We start from the raw sequence: 16572 nt of genomic DNA, 5'->3' as shown, positions 1-16572 counted from the left end.
TGATTAAGAAATCTAGAGTATGTCCATGATACAACTGAAAGCATGTTCTTAACAATAAAACCAGAAAATAAGCATGTTTATTCTATACTGCTAAATAACGAATATTTGACATATTTGCTAACATACTAATTAGATTCTCTTTTAGAAGGTTTACCTCAGATTTTCCTTAAATGTCTATCCTTTTTACTGTAGTATTTAGCATTGTGTTGGCCAACAAAATGAAGATCTTAGGAGAAGGAGTATGCCTTAATATAAGCACATATGCTATCATATACACAGAGCATCAATGCTCCTCTGATACATTTTTCTGAGAATTCTCCACTGCCTTTTGATTCAATTCAGACAGATTTAAATCTCATTAATTTCATTATCGACTTAGGAATGTAGCTCTTTCAATCTTAACTTGTTTTCCTATCTGTCAGGGTTTGCTTTTTGAAAAGAGCACCCCTTACTGATGTTAGATACAACTAATCCGTTCGGGAAAATGTTTTGATATGCTATCACCTGCTGAATATATAGCTCCTTGAGCAGAAAGCTGCAAGGGTGTTTTTTTGACTAACCGAAGATTCTGTTACTGATAAATAGTGGTTATTCTAAGGAAAAGTTAATCTTTTAATAAAAACACCAACATCAAAAAAAATCCCTCAGGAAAGGAAAGGGCTTGGACTCCAGTTATATATCTCCGGAGCGATAAAAATGTGATCTTCTTGGCATCATTTCCACTGTGCAAATCGATTTATCTAGCTGCAGGTTCTGCCAAACAAGCCCTAGCAGAGCTTGCTGTAGTGGTTTAAGGTGCCATTAGCTATTTATTCATCCTTACACCAGAGATGGGGGAATGCAGTAAGGTACCAGACCTAACTGGCACAGCTCCCAGTCTGAGAAAGTATCTCAGCCTCTCCTTCAGAAGCTAATGGATGAAAATGTGAATTGCAAGAGCTGGAAATAGCTTCTCATACCACCTCTGCTTTAGGGGCAGTCATGCCTGATAAGGAGGTGGGAGAGACAGCTGGGGAATGGCAATGCCTTGAGCTGTGCCGGTGAGAATTTTCCAGAGACATTTGTTGTGAGCCTTGCCTCTGACTAGTGGGTTGGTGGCAGCCTCATTGCTTTGTAGGAGTTAACGCAGCTCTTGAGTTTAGTGCCCGTGTCCTTGAGAGAAGATGTAAACATTTCTGCGAGGTGAAGGAGCAAGAGAGACAAGAGCAGTAGCAAATACCAAGTATAGGAAATTAAACTGCCTTCTCTCTGCAGTGTAGAGTGCAAGGACGTGGCGCTGAATGAAAAATTATAAACCGCAACGTGACTTTATCGAAGGTAAGTGATATTAACCTAGCTCGTTCACTTTGTCTGGAAAGAGAACTCTTTTTCTAGGAGAAAACAAACGTGAGGGGCATAAGAAAAGAATGTGGCGTAGTGTCACCCAGGGAAGCCAGTGCAGAGTATGAGGCATGGTACGGTGACAGAAAGCCACCGAAGCAACACTGTGTTATGTTGAGAGCGGACCTACTGGAAGAGAGGGAGTTACTGAAGGGCTGGCCCTGGAAGGCGTTTGACCGAACACACTCGGTAACGCCTCTGTCAGGAAAAGAACGAGGCGCGCTGGTGGCATCTGTCGGTGGCACAAAGTTGGGAGTCGCTGGTGTGGAAAGCAGTGAGGTGCTCACAGCGGGGGAACGGCACAGCCCCTCAGCTGGGAAGGGGCCAGCGCTTGACCTGCGAGCTCGCCTCCTGCGAGGGGCCGAGGGAGAGCCGGGCCTGGCGCCAGCTGCGGGGTGCCCGCGGGGCGCTGCCGCCCGGCAGCCCTCGCACGCCGCGAGGAGCGGGACCCCGGCAGGGCGGCGCCGCCCCTGCTGCAGCGAGCAGCGGCGGGACCCGAACCGGCCGAGGGCGCCGCACCGGGGCGGCGGGCAGCCCAGCGCCGGCAGCGGGCCTCGCCCCGCGGCGGAGGCCGGGTAACCGCCGCCCGCCCCTCGCCCTGCCCCCGCCCCGCCTGACGCGGCTCCTCGGGGCGACGGCAGCGGGTGAGTGGCGGCGGGGGGCGGGCCGGCCCGGGGGTGCCGTGCCGCGGGGAGCCGCCCTTCCCTCCGCGCCGGGGAGGAGGAGGCGCTGCCCGGGCAGCCGCAGGCAACGTCGGGCGGGTGCGGCTGGGCTGCCCCTCGCCCGGGCGGGGCCCGTTTCCCGGTGCGCCCTGCGCAGGCGGCAGAGGCAGCCTCGGCCCGGCAGAGCCCGGAGCGGCGGCGGGTCCTGCCGGGAGGTGCCTCGGTGGGAAGGGGACCGCGCTGTGCCTCCGAAGGCCGGCCCGCCCAGGAGCCATCTTCCCAGGTATGCGCAGCCTCCGCAGGAGCGGTCGGTTACAGAGATGCGTTTGTGGGGAACTGCCAGCGGATAAAGAGAAGTTTAGTTTTCGTACTACGTGCTGAAAAGTCGTGCTGGCTTCCAGCGACCTATTGGCATCAGACGTATTAGAGTTTAATATTTGGCGTGCACTTTTCATAGTTGGTGTGTCGAGTATATGACAACATAAAGTAAATATTTAAGTGTGCTTAAAATACCTAGAATCCCTTCTTCCTTACTCCTTACACAGTCACGGTTCTCTGAGCTCGAAAATGTTGCATAATAACGTAGATTTTTTCTTTTAAATGTTGCTATTTAAATTGGCGGTGTATGTGTATGAGGGAAAAGAATTTTAAATTAACGTGAATTTCAAGAGTTAAAAGTTAAAGTAAAAAAGCCTCTAAAGTTAAAAGAATATCTTTACAGAGAAGCTAACTATGCCATTGTAATAAGCAATATTAAAATTGGCAGTTTGACAAATTAATCACGATAGTGTAAGCTTTTTGGTAGATGGGTCGTATTTTCCTTGGTGATTTGTAACAATATGTTTAGTGCTCGGTTAAACAAAATATAAAAGTTTGTAGAAATCGTCCGAGGCAGTTAGAATTCCGCAGCCCCGCTGCCAGGCCCTTTTAGGGCAGCTCTACAGAGGTGGTACCAGCAGAGGTGGTACCAGGGCAGCGCATCCTGTCGCAATGTTGCATGTAGGTCTGTTAATACCCGCTTGAGTTAGGAAGGAAACCGTGCTTTGGATGGGCTTTGCCTGTAACCCGTGCTGATACTCTGCTTGCTCAATTTTGCATGTTAAAAAGACAGATTTTTGCAAGTGAATTGGGGATCTGAAAAGCAGATTGTTACAAAGTTTTTTTTGCCTCTTGGATAAATCATGAGGGGTCAGGAAGGTGGAACTATGTCACTTTATCTATTTTAACTCAATAAAAAAGAAAGGAGGGGAAGCTTTTTTCTTAGCAAGAGTTCATCACACAGCCAGATGTCAATTTTTAAACTCCACTTACTTACCAGACCCGTGCAGAAATCCTGGTTTCTTGAACAATGGGGAGGGTCTCAGTTCTCACCGAGCCCCTCTGGGCAGTGCTCAGCTCCAGAAGCTCTCTCTGTAGCTGTTGTTCCAGGCTGCATTGTTGGCACCTATGGAAGCTGCATTTGATGCTTTGCTTTGTCTGTGGGACCCAGTTTCTTGTGTTTTGCCTTGATGCCAGTTTTTGCTTCAGGAGTTCCACATCTGAAGGTTTCATTGCATTGATTCAGCTTTGCACGGCATAGATCCCCGAACACCTTCCAGGTGCCTGCAGTTATTACCCACGGACACTTTGTAGCCAAATAGTGTTTTGCGCGCTATAGCGTTGCCACATGCTAAGTTGCGTATGGCTAAACTGTTGCAAGGCATTGGTGCACATCGGTGCACCGACTTGCCATAATCACAGCAAAGAGGCGCACAGGATACGTTTGGCAGTGTAGTATTTCCTTGGGATCACTGTGATGCACTGATGCAAATGGTGGATGAGCCAACTAGGAGAGGAGCGCTGCTGGATCTTATCCTCACTAACAAGGAGGGTCTGGTTGAAGAGGTGAAGGTTGAGGGCAGCCTTGGTTGTAGTGACCATGAGATGGTAGAGTTCAGGATCTCATGTGGCAGGAACAGAATAGCTAGCAGAATCGCAACCCTGAACTTCAGGAGGGCCAACTTTGGCCTTTTCAAGCAATTGCTAGGGGAAATCCCATGGGACAGGGTACTAGAAGGTAAGGGGGCCCAAGATAGTTGGTTAGCATTCAAGGACTGCTTCTTCCGAGCTCAAGATCAGAGCATCCCAACAGGTAGGAAGTCAAGGAAGGGTACCAGGAGACCTGCATGGTTAAACAGGGAACTGCTGGGCAAACTCAAGTGGAAGAAGAGGGTGTACAGATCGTGGAAGGAGGGGCTGGCCACTTGAGAGGAATATAAGTCTGTTGTCAGAGGATGTAGGGAGGCAACTAGGAAAGCTAAGGCCTCCTTGGAATTAAACCTTGCAAGAGAGGTCAAGGACAACAGAAAGGGCTTCTTCAAATACATTGCAGGTAAAGCCAACACTAGAGGCAATGTAGGCCCACTGATGAATGAGGTGGGGGCCCTGGAGACAGAGGATAAAAAGAAGGCGGAGTTACTGAATGCCTTCTTTGCCTCTGTCTATACTGTTGGAGGCTGTCCTGAGGAGCCCCGGACCCCTGAGGCCTCAGAAGAAGTCAGGATAGAGGAGGAACCTGTCTTGGTTGATGAGGGCTGGGTCAGGGACCAATTAAGCAATCTGGACGTCCATAAATCCATGGGCCCTGATGGGATGCACCCGCAGGTGCTGAGGGAGCTGGCGGAAGTCATTGCTAGGCCACTCTCCATCATCTTTGCTAAGTCGTGGGCAACGGGAGAGGTGCCTGAGGACTGGAGGAAAGCGAATGTCACTCCAGTCTTCAAAAAGGGCAAGAAGGAGGACCCGGGTAACTATAGACCGGTCAGCCTCACCTCCATCCCCGGAAAGGTGATGGAACAACTTGTCCTTGGTGCTGTCTCTAGGCACATCAAGGATAGGGGGATCATTAGGGGCACTCAGCATGGCTTCACCAAGGGAAAGTCATGCTCAACCAACTTGATAGCCTTTTATGAGGATGTTACCTGGTGGATAGATGATGGTAAAGCTGTGGATGTGGTCTATCTCGATTTCAGTAAAGCGTTTGACACGGTTTCCCACAGCATCCTCGCAGCTAAACTGAGGAAGTGTGGTCTGGATGATCGGGTAGTGAGGTGGATTGTGAACTGGCTGAAGGAAAGAAGCCAGAGAGTGGTGGTCAATGGGACAGAGTCCAGTTGGAGGTCTGTGTCTAGCGGAGTCCCTCAAGGGTCGGTACTGGGACCAGTTCTATTCAATATATTCATTAATGTCTTGGATGAGGGAATAGAGTGCACTGTCAGCAAGTTCGCTGATGACACAAAACTGGGAGGAGTGGCTGAGGTGCCGGAAGGCTGCGCAGCCATTCAGAGAGACCTGGACAGGCTGGAGAGTTGGGCGGGGAGAAATTTAATGAAATATAACAAGGGCAAGTGTAGAGTCCTGCATCTGGGCAAGAACAACCCCATGTACCAGTACAAGTTGGGGGCAGAGCTGTTGGAGACCAGCGTAGGGGAAAGGGACCTGGGGGTCCTAGTGGACAACAGGATGACCATGAGCCAGCAGTGTGCCCTTGTGGCCAAGAAGGCCAATGGCATCCTGGGGTGTATTAGAAGGGGTGTGGTCAGCAGGTCGAGAGAGGTTCTCCTCCCCCTCTCCTCTGCCCTGGTGAGGCTGCATCTGGAGTATTGTGTCCAGTTCTGGGCCCCTCAGTTCAAGAAGGACAGGGAACTGCTAGAGAGAGTCCAGCACAGAGCCACGAAGATGATTAAGGGAGTGGAACATCTCCCTTATGAGGAGAGGCTGAGGGAGCTGGGTCTCTTTAGCTTGGAGAAGAGGAGACTGAGGGGTGACCTCATTAATGTTTGTAAATATGGAAAGGGCAAGTGTCATGAGGATGGAGCCAGGCTCTTCTCAGTGACATCCCTTGACAGGACAAGGGGCAATGGGTGCAAGCTGGAACACAGGAGGTTCCACTTAAATATGAGGAAAAACTTCTTTACGGTGAGGGTGACCGAACACTGGAACAGGCTGCCCAGAGAGGTTGTGGAGTCTCCTTCTCTGGAGACATTCAAAACCCGCCTGGACGCGTTCCTGTGTGATATGGTCTAGGCAATCCTGCCCCGGCAGGGGGATTGGACTAGATGATCTTTCGAGGTCCCTTCCAATCCCTAACATTCTGTGATTCTGTGATTCTGTGAATGGAAATAAATGTTGCCCTTCTTAAGACACTCGCATAGGTTGTCTCTGGTTCAGTTCCGCTTCCAGTAGCAGGCGTGTGGTCGCTGCTGTCCTTACAGGCACCACGTGCGCAGACCTGCTGTACCCAGCTGGATGTCTGTGCTCTTGCCAGGATAAGTGGGAAGCTGTGGCGTGGTTTAAAAAAACAAATCTACCACATATCCCATATTCCAGAGAGGCATTTAAAGGAAGATGTTCCATTTTTATTGAGGGCATTGATAGAAAGTTGCAAAGCCCCCGAAGACCTGTGACGTTACCAGGATGCTCTGATTCTGTGGCAGCCTAAGCTCATTCCTTAAAACAACTTGCCCCGACCTTCCCACATTTTTCATATTTTGAGATTAGCTCCTTATATTTGTGTTTAGAATGTACTGAGGTTGTAGTTTCTGTTCACTTCCCCTCAAATGTGGAGGTGTGGAGGTTCTTTATCCGTTCAAGTCTGAAATCTCGGATAATCCTGTAGCCGTGTGTCTTCAGGCTACCGGGATTTACAAAGTGCTGTGACATTCCTGATGAACTGAGAACAGGCCAGGATGGTGCAAAGGATTTACAGGTCTCCTAATAACCTTGTCAAAATTTATTTTACTTTTTAGACCACAATGAATGTGGAACATGAAATTAGCCTCTTAGTTGAGGAGATTCGGCGGTTGGGAACCAAAAGTAAGTATTGTAATATCTCTGACCGTACAGATGTAGTCATGTTATACATACATGTATGTGTATGACATACATGTCATACAGATGTAGTCATGTTATATCAACCTATGAACTTGGCAGATTTACTTAAGCAGGCTCAGATAACCTGAAAACTTTCGTATATACTTAATGTTGGACTGTATGGTACTCCCTGCGTCCCGTCCTTTAAAGTAGTTCTGTTATGAAGTTAAATGTTTAAGCCTTTGCAGCACAGAGGATGTAAGCCTGAAATCTGGCTCCCACTAAAATTGACTGCAAAATTACCCTTTTCTTTAGACTTCCAATAGTTGCTATAGCCATCAAAGAAGAAAGTTGCACCTTTTCTTTCCACCTCCTTAGTAACTTCTGACCTTCAGAATTCATACATTTCAGTTCTGTTCATCATACTGTTATTTGGAAGGAATTGATCTGTATGGCTAAAACTAATCCAGCAGTTATAGGTGTGGTGCCAGCCTTCCTTAAACTTGCTTAGAAGGTAGCCTTTTCTCTTAAGATTGTTTTTTATTGTTAACGCTCCTCTTTCTTTACAAATACTTATGCAATTTGTGGATGTGCTACCTGCTTGTATATTTCAGTTCTGATGCAATTTCATTCAGTTCTGTTTGTTTTTCAAAGCCTGAACAGATATGAACATCTTGCATTTTGTATGACTGCATCTGCCTTTTAGGAATAACCTAGCTAACCTTAACGTATATTTTAAAATTCTTGTGTTGTGTGAGAAATGAATTTACATTGCACCTTTTTCAATGTGAATCTTAAATATTAATGAGTGAAAAAAAATTAATTGAAAAAAATTAACATTTTAATTATTTAAAACTAATTTCCTCCTTATGCTTTGAAGAGGTTCAATAGCCTGTGCTGGTCATAGGTTTCGGAAAGTCATCAGTAAAAATAAACATAGCAGGTATGTGGTCCTTGATATGAGTCTCTGGAAAAAAAAGGGAAGGTCCTACTAGGAAAGAGTTTTGCTTACTATTTATCACCAGCATTCATAATGTGTTCCCCAATAAACTGGGAAACACCACGGGGTTTACTTTAAATGCTCTGACTGTGTGTCACTTTGTTTCCCCAGTTATTTCCTACCTGAAAGAAAATCTGCATGTGTTTTCATGTTGTGTCTTTGATTTAGATGCTGATGGACAAGTGAGCGTGAAATTTGGTGTGCTCTTTGCTGATGAAAAGTGTGCCAACCTCTTTGAAGCCCTAGTGGGAACTCTTAAGGCTGCAAAGCGACGGAAGATTGTCACTTACCAAGGGGAGCTACTTTTACAAGGTGTTCATGACAACGTTGATATCATGCTACTGCAGGACTGATGCAGTGTTTCAGCTATGCATTAATAGAATTGTTTGAGACAGTGACTTACAACATCCTCTGAATATGGCTGATCATTCTAAGGTGTTTTGATGTATTTTCTGTATCTTTATAGTCAAAAGGAAACTGTCCTATTTTGGAAAACATTCCGTTTTGTAATTCTTCCTAAAATGGTACTGTATGTGAGTAAGGTAAAAGATGCCAGATCTCTCTCTCTCTTCCTTTTTTTTTTTTTTTTTTTAAAAAAAAAATCTCAGGTAATGCTCTCAAATGTCTGGTGGTTATTTTCAACATATGAAGAAGGGGACTGGTAATTTAATGTTTACAAATCAAAATGTGCCATGAAAGTATAAAATAAAAGCACATACTTAAATTTATATTGCTGTTGTTTCTCTTTTTATTTGCAATCTGAAATGAAAGCAAGTAGAATTCCTGTAAGGAACATAGTTAAGTAACTGTACAGAAAGCATGCTAGTGAGATAGAAACAATTTTGCAGCATGATTCAGTTGAAGAATGACCATCCTTTGTAGTGACCAGATTGTGCACAAAAAGCCAGGAATGATAGCTGTACCTTATTAGTCTCTGGCAGTGTAATAGTCTTTAATTTTTTTGTCCTTTTGAAGGAAGTGAGTGAGGAGCTCCCTGAATGCTTTCGTGCAGTGTTAACCAGAAGATGGTACAGCAGCTTCAGGTTGTGATTATTTTCCTTGCAGAAATCATACTTTCTCTAAATCACTCCAGACAAAAAGTCGGAGGGGTGGGGAAAAAAGCCCTTCTTATTGTTTTCTAGCTTAGTGCTAGTATTTCTTAGCTGGCAAAAATGCTCCCTCCAGTAGGGAGAGAGCTGCTGCATGGGGAAAGCAGCAGTGGCTAAGCAAACTGCTTACTGCTCTGTGTTTCTGCTCTGCAGCTGCAGCTCTTAAAGTTGCAGGATGGGTGAATTTCCCTTTACTTAGCAGCCTTTTACAACTGCAAAATGCTTGAAAAGTGTCTCCTTATTTCCAGATACAGGAAATGCACACACAGTTATGGAATCTCGACAAAGCTGTGTAATTCCAGATGCTTGCCCCTTTCATCTTTGTTTGCTCTGCTTCACGCAACAGGAAAACAACTTAAATCCTGTGTGCAAACAGATCTGGGCTGCCTCTGCCTGTGTTGGCCCCAGAATCTGGAGAGCAGGGAAGTGATACGCAGAGAAACTTGAGCTGTCTGGGTCCCAGCCAGCTGGAGCAGAGAAGCAGAGCAGGAGCTCAGCATAGCTTACTGGCTCCAGTGCCCTGTCCCTCCAATGCAGCTATTCTGCTTCCAGACCTGAGCTGACAAGTGCCTGCACCCCTGCACCCCACAGGTGGAAAGAAAGGGGACTGAGTCCAAGCCTTCTGCATCAGGAGTGAGACCAGACAGCTCCACGTTGCCAGATAACCACAGCTGTTTTTTCCTCTGCCTCTATTTTGTTGAAAGCCTGAGTCATTGCCTGGTTTCACAGGACAGCCTGAGTATGCTGACAGATACCGAGTGCTTTGTGATTGTCTGAGATGCCAGTTTTGGTACCAGAAGGCACAAGCCTGCCCCAGCCAGGATATAGTTCTCTGTGTGTGTTCATGATAGCTCTTTAAGCGCTGAAGGGGCCTCCATCTTGAAAATTTAGGTACCAGTAAATTTAAGGCTTGGTGCTGGGTTGGAGCTGAGATGGAATTATGAAGAGACCTTCATGTCTCATTTCGGATTTGTCCTCTTAACAACACTAATAAATGTATTTAGGGCTTCTGGGAACACCGTGTAGCAAGAGACAGAGAAACTTGGCACTAAAACAAACCTGTAACAACCAGAGGAGAGTGTGACTGTGTACTGCCCAGGGGAGCTGAGATTCATTTTTCCTGTGTTTCTGAGAGCAGAAGAGGAACAACATGAACAAGGACGTATATCCAAGAACTCGCACTCAAGAACTCGCCCTCAGTGCAACACTTAATGTGTCTACTGGCCCCAGAATTGTGTAGGCTTCTTCGCTTCAGGTTGTATGCAAGCACTGATGCTTCACTTCTAATTTTTTTTTTTCAGAGAAAATCAAATACTAACATTGCTTCACGTGAGTGGGACCGTGCTTCTGTGAAGGAAGTAATTACTACGACAAATGGCCTGAACACAAGGTGTAGTTCCTGGAGCACTTGACACGATAATAGAAAAGCTAACTACGGGGAAGGCATTACCTATTTTTGTAAACAGTAGGACAATCAGCAGTCCCCTGTGACGGGTTCATGACCTTACCAGCCATGGGTCTGAAGGAAGTTTGTAGGTCAGCCAGGAGCACCAGTGATTCCAAAATAGCATGTCATTCTCCTGACTGCTGGGAATTACGAAGATACAGAGATGTTTGACAACAGCATAAAAGAGTCATCAGTAGGGTGGTTACCTGTCTGTGATAATGCTGGGAAATTAGTGAAAGAGTAGCTTAGCTAACTCAGTCTCCATCTGTGTAAGATCCAAGAGCACAGTGGAACCTCCAAGAGAGGTTAGATGAGCTCCAGGCAAATCTAGCTGGTACAATTTTAAGATGTTACCACTGTATGTCTTCAGCAGGGACTGTTAGAGTAACTGATGGAGTGGAGTGTATGCATTCACCTTGCCTCAGCTGCTGCCATGCAAAATCCAGTGACTGGAGATAAATGTGCTTTGATAATGGCTGGTTTTATAAGACAACAGGTGTGACGGTAATACATGGGAAAGGCTTATGTCGTAGGGGCAAAAGGGTTCTGGGACAGGAATTAGCAGGGCTCATTCGGAGAGCTTTAAACTAGATTCGAAGGGGGATGGGGTAGTAGCTGGGCTTGCACCACTGGGGCAATGCTCTAGTGTTGAGGTAGACCAGGAGGCCTCCCATCCCCCGGGGTGAAATCGGTGTGCTCAGCTCGCTCCCTGAAATGCCTGTACACCAATGCACGCAGCATGGGGAATAAACAGGAGGAGCTGGAAATCCGTGTTCGGTCGGGGGGCTATGATTTAGTGGCAATCACAGAGACTTGGTGGGACGCCTCGCATGACTGGAATGTGGTCATGGATGGCTATGTCTTGATCAGGAAAGACAGGCCGCTAAGGAGAGGTGGTGGAGTTGCTCTTTATGTGAGTGAGCAGCTAGAATGTATTGAGTTCTGTCCAGGGGCGGATCAGGAGCGAGTTGAGAGTTTGTGGGTGCGAATTAAGGGGCAGGCTGGCAGGGGTGATACTGTTGTGGGTATCTATTACAGGCCACCAGATCAGGATGAGGAGGGTGATGAGGCCTTCTACAGGCAGCTGAGAGCAGTCTCGCAATTACAGGGCCTGGTTGTCATGGGGGATTTCAACTACCCTGATATTTGCCGGGAGGCCTACTCAGCCAGCCATCCTCAGTCCAGGAGGTTCCTCCAGTGCATTGATGATATCTTTCTGATGCAAATGGTGGATGAGCCAACTAGGAGAGGAGCGCTGCTGGATCTTATCCTCACTAACAAGGAGGGTCTGGTTGAAGAGGTGAAGGTTGAGGGCAGCCTTGGTTGTAGTGACCATGAGATGGTAGAGTTCAGGATCTCATGTGGCAGGAACAGAATAGCTAGCAGAATCGCAACCCTGAACTTCAGGAGGGCCAACTTTGGCCTTTTCAAGCAATTGCTAGGGGAAATCCCATGGGACAGGGTACTAGAAGGTAAGGGGGCCCAAGATAGTTGGTTAGCATTCAAGGACTGCTTCTTCCGAGCTCAAGATCAGAGCATCCCAACAGGTAGGAAGTCAAGGAAGGGTACCAGGAGACCTGCATGGTTAAACAGGGAACTGCTGGGCAAACCCAAGTGGAAGAAGAGGGTGTACAGATCGTGGAAGGAGGGGCTGGCCACTTGGGAGGAATATAAGTCTGTTGTCAGAGGATGTAGGGAGGCAACTAGGAAAGCTAAGGCCTCCTTGGAATTAAACCTTGCAAGAGAGGTCAAGGACAACAGAAAGGGCTTCTTCAAATACATTGCAGGTAAAGCCAACACTAGAGGCAATGTAGGCCCACTGATGAATGAGGTGGGGGCCCTGGAGACAGAGGATAAAAAGAAGGCGGAGTTACTGAATGCCTTCTTTGCCTCTGTCTATACTGTTGGAGGCTGTCCTGAGGAGCCCCGGACCCCTGAGGCCTCAGAAGAAGTCAGGATAGAGGAGGAACCTGTCTTGGTTGATGAGGGCTGGGTCAGGGACCAATTAAGCAATCTGGACGTCCATAAATCCATGGGCCCTGATGGGATGCACCCGCAGGTGCTGAGGGAGCTGGCGGAAGTCATTGCTAGGCCACTCTCCATCATCTTTGCTAAGTCGTGGGCAACGGGAGAGGTGCCTGAGGACTGGAGGAAAGCGAATGTCACTCCAGTCTTCAAAAAGGGCAAGAAGGAGGACCCGGGTAACTATAGACCGGTCAGCCTCACCTCCATCCCCGGAAAGGTGATGGAACAACTTGTCCTTGGTGCTGTCTCTAGGCACATCAAGGATAGGGGGATCATTAGGGGCACTCAGCATGGCTTCACCAAGGGGAAGTCATGCTCAACCAACTTGATAGCCTTTTATGAGGATGTTACCCAGTGGATAGATGATGGTAAAGCTGTGGATGTGGTCTATCTCGATTTCAGTAAAGCGTTTGACACGGTCTCCCACAGCATCCTCGCAGCTAAACTGAGGAAGTGTGGTCTGGATGATCGGGTAGTGAGCTGGATTGTGAACTGGCTGAAGGAAAGAAGCCAGAGAGTGGTGATCAATGGGACAGAGTCCAGTTGGAGGTCCGTGTCTAGCGGAGTCCCGCAAGGGTCGGTACTGGGACCAGTTCTATTCAATGTATTCATTAATGACTTGGATGAGGGATTAGAGTGCACTGTCAGCAAGTTCGCTGATGACACAAAACTGGGAGGAGTGGCTGACGCGCCGGAAGGCTGCGCAGCCATTCAGAGAGACCTGGACAGGCTGGAGAGTTGGGCGGGGAGAAATTTAATGAAATATAACAAGGGCAAGTGTAGAGTCCTGCATCTGGGCAAGAACAACCCCATGTACCAGTACAAGTTGGGGACAGAGCTGTTGGAGACCAGCGTAGGGGAAAGGGACCTGGGGGTCCTAGTGGACAGCAGGATGACCATGAGCCAGCAGTGTGCCCTTGTGGCCAAGAAGGCCAATGGCATCCTGGGGTGTATTAGAAGGGGTGTGGTCAGCAGGTCGAGAGAGGTTCTCCTCCCCCTCTCCTCTGCCCTGGTGAGGCCGCATCTGGAGTATTGTGTCCAGTTCTGGGCCCCTCAGTTCAAGAAGGACAGGGAACTGCTAGAGAGAGTCCAGCGCAGAGCCACGAAGATGATTAAGGGAGTGGAACATCTCCCTTATGAGGAGAGGCTGAGGGAGCTGGGTCTCTTTAGCTTGGAGAAGAGGAGACTGAGGGGTGACCTCATTAATGTTTCTAAATATGGAAAGGGCAAGTGTCATGAGGATGGAGCCAGGCTCTTCTCAGTGACATCCCTTGACAGGACAAGGGGCAATGGGTGCAAGCTGGAACACAGGAGGTTCCACTTAAATATGAGGAAAAACTTCTTTACGGTGAGGGTGACCGAACACTGGAACAAGCTGCCCAGAGAGGTTGTGGAGTCTCCTTCTCTGGAGACATTCAAAACCCGCCTGGACGCGTTCCTGTGTGATATGGTCTAGGCAATCCTGACCCAGCAGGGGGATTGGACTAGATGATCTTTCGAGGTCCCTTCCAATCCCTAACATTCTGTGATTCTGTGATTCTGTGATTTTCAAAGCTGTGAAGGCACTGGGGTGCAGATTGGCGTAACCTCTGTCGAGGAGTGGTAACATCTTAAACTTTGCAGCTGTTTCTCTTGTGAGCATAGGTTTTTGCTGGGAACTTGAGCAAAGGAAGGACTGCAATGTATGCGATGTTATCTTGTCCATGCCTCTCTCACGTTGGAATGAATTTTGAAAATGCATGTTGTGTTTTGTTCGTTTCTGATCTCCCCTCCACAGCTTTGCTGGAAGTTTTCTTTCTGCTTCAAGGGATTTCTCTCAGTGACCGCAATGTCGCTTTTGCCGTTCATATCTGTGTAAGGCTGGTTATCTTTACGTAGTTTCTTTGTCACAAAAAACACTTGCAGGAAAGAACAAGAGTAAGAGGAGCAGGAAGTCCTTACGTGATGAAAACTGGTTATATTGTTCCTGATACTTAGCAGTTCCATTTTAAAATAGTTGGATATTTCAGAAATAGGCTGAGATTCTCTTCTACTTCAGCAGCACAAAGTGACTATTAAGCAGTTGCAGAGCCCTACGATGACACAGCATGAACCAGTGAATGCCACAGGACTGGCCTTATGGCTCCATATCAAAATACTAACCATTAGTGGCATCTTTGTATTGCCTCCACCTCGTATAAAAAAACAGTCCTAAAGGTTTGATCTACACCCTGCAGCATAATTCATGTTCAGTATTGCCTGAAAATCCTCTGTCTGATAACTGTATGATGGGAATCATGCTTTCAAAGACATCAAAAAAGAAAAAAAAAAGCAACATGCATTTCTTCTGGAAGCTGGCAAAGTCAATAATTTTGCAAAATTCCTGTTCTTGTTCATGTCCTTCTCAAGCAAACATGGGACATTTGGTCTGTAATGGATCTTTTTTTCTGATGTGTAAGAAATCAATTCATTCCAAAGCCAGCCATGAAGGGTAAAACTAAATATGAACAAAGCGATTTGAAGGAAAATGAACTCCTAGACCAAAAAATATGTTTCAGTGCTCTGACAGCTATTTGGAACAGGTGATCTGGCTAAGTTGAAGAATATGAGTTTGGTGACCCAGGGAAAAAAGACAAGGACAAAAGAACTGCTTAGTGCTCTCCAATACATGCAGACAAGATCGAAGTCAAGACTTAATATTACAGGTGACGCTAAAAAACAGCGGTCTGCCTTTGCTCAAAGGTCCAGCACCCATACCAACTTAGCTTTCCCAAGGATTTGATTTTCAAGGCAGCATATCTTCAGCATTTTGATCTGAAATGGCATTCTCAAAGAATGAGAGAAGTAGCAAGTAGAAGAGTTGCTCCTGTGCAATGATTTCCAGAATCTGTATGGTCAATATTTCCAGGTACTCCTTTTTAAAAAAAAAATCTGAAAGGGTCAGTTAAGGATAAGTGCTTGACTGCTTCTAGAAAGCTGGTGTATTTAAGATCTAGTTACACAAACTGCTTAATGTGAAATTGTTCTAATAAAGTTTTCCTGAGGGTGGCAGTTCAGTTTAGTTCTGCCACTCTGAGTTCAGATTTAGCCACAAATGCACTGTAGATGCATATTTAAGCAGCTGAAGCTAGTCTCCTGGCAGGTATTTTGAATAATGCACCAGAAGCAGCATTATCTTGCAGTGTAGCCTAGATGTCATCGCAGATTATGCTTATCTCTGCCAGAGCACCTGAGCAACTTGGGGAGGTTAAATACCAGGCTGGTACCTGGGGAGGGAGTAGTGTGACCTACAAACGTGCTCCAGAGTCTTGTCAGATCAGATCTCCATCAAAACTCCTTTCGGAGAAATGCTTAGGGTCAGACCTGAGTGTTTTCCAGTACAGCATTTTCACAAATATTGCAGCATTATGTCCGTGGCCTTGCTCCTTTTTGGAGCTTATTCCTGCACAACCACTGCAAGCTGAGTGACACTACGAGTCTTAAGGCCACCTTGCCATGCTTAAAGCTGTTCTGCAGAGAGGACAACAGTATGTACCATGTATTTGCATATGCAAACATATTGGTATGACACGTACTCAAAACTTGACTGTTTTTTCTCAGTGCGGAAACATTATGTTTCAATGGGAGTATAGTGAGTTGCATTTTCTGGTCTTTGCTAAGTCTGCTAAATGCCACAGAAGATCATACTTGAATAATTGAGAGTTTATATCTTGCAGAATTAGCTCTTTTGTGAGCTTTGGTGATAGAAGACATATTATTGCCAGGTCTTTATTAGTCAAGAGGCCTTGGTCTTGTCTCTGTATCTAATGTTCTGAAAAGCTTCGTTTCTAAAGTTGTATTTTGGAGCACAGTATGATTTTCTTGGAAATCTGCTTTCAGTTTTCTTAGAAAAGACTTGCAGTTGAAGACACTCACCACCGTTCAGCAGGAGTTCAGCACTATGTAGCAATTGACACAGAAGTCAAGATCCAAAGATGGAAATAATTGCATTATAGGTACCTTTGGTGACATTTGAGTACCTGAATTCAAGTACATGATTCATAACATCTTCAGGGTACTCAGGTAGCTCCAAGCCTGCAGGTACCTAAGGTTTGACTGGAAAACTTTGCTGGGAACCTA

The 16572-nt window shown here is 46.6% G+C and overlaps 1 protein-coding gene across 1 annotated transcript; it reads left to right on the top strand.

Annotated features, from left to right (window-relative positions):
• The first annotated feature begins 2148 nt into the window (after positions 1–2148).
• Positions 2149–8621, top strand: ABRACL (ABRA C-terminal like). The gene is made up of 3 exons (XM_068413155.1): positions 2149–2325; positions 6830–6896; positions 8062–8621. The coding sequence occupies exons 2-3, from the start codon at positions 6836–6838 to the stop codon at positions 8244–8246; spliced, it is 246 nt and encodes an 81-aa protein (XP_068269256.1). The 5' UTR covers positions 2149–2325; positions 6830–6835; the 3' UTR covers positions 8247–8621.
• Positions 8622–16572: the final 7951 nt, after the last annotated feature.

Source organism: Nyctibius grandis, chromosome 1 (genome assembly GCF_013368605.1).
Source record: "Nyctibius grandis isolate bNycGra1 chromosome 1, bNycGra1.pri, whole genome shotgun sequence".
Lineage (NCBI taxonomy): Eukaryota > Metazoa > Chordata > Aves > Nyctibiiformes > Nyctibiidae > Nyctibius > Nyctibius grandis.
Note: the sequence above shows the minus strand (reverse complement) of the source record. Positions and strands in the feature narration are given on the sequence as shown.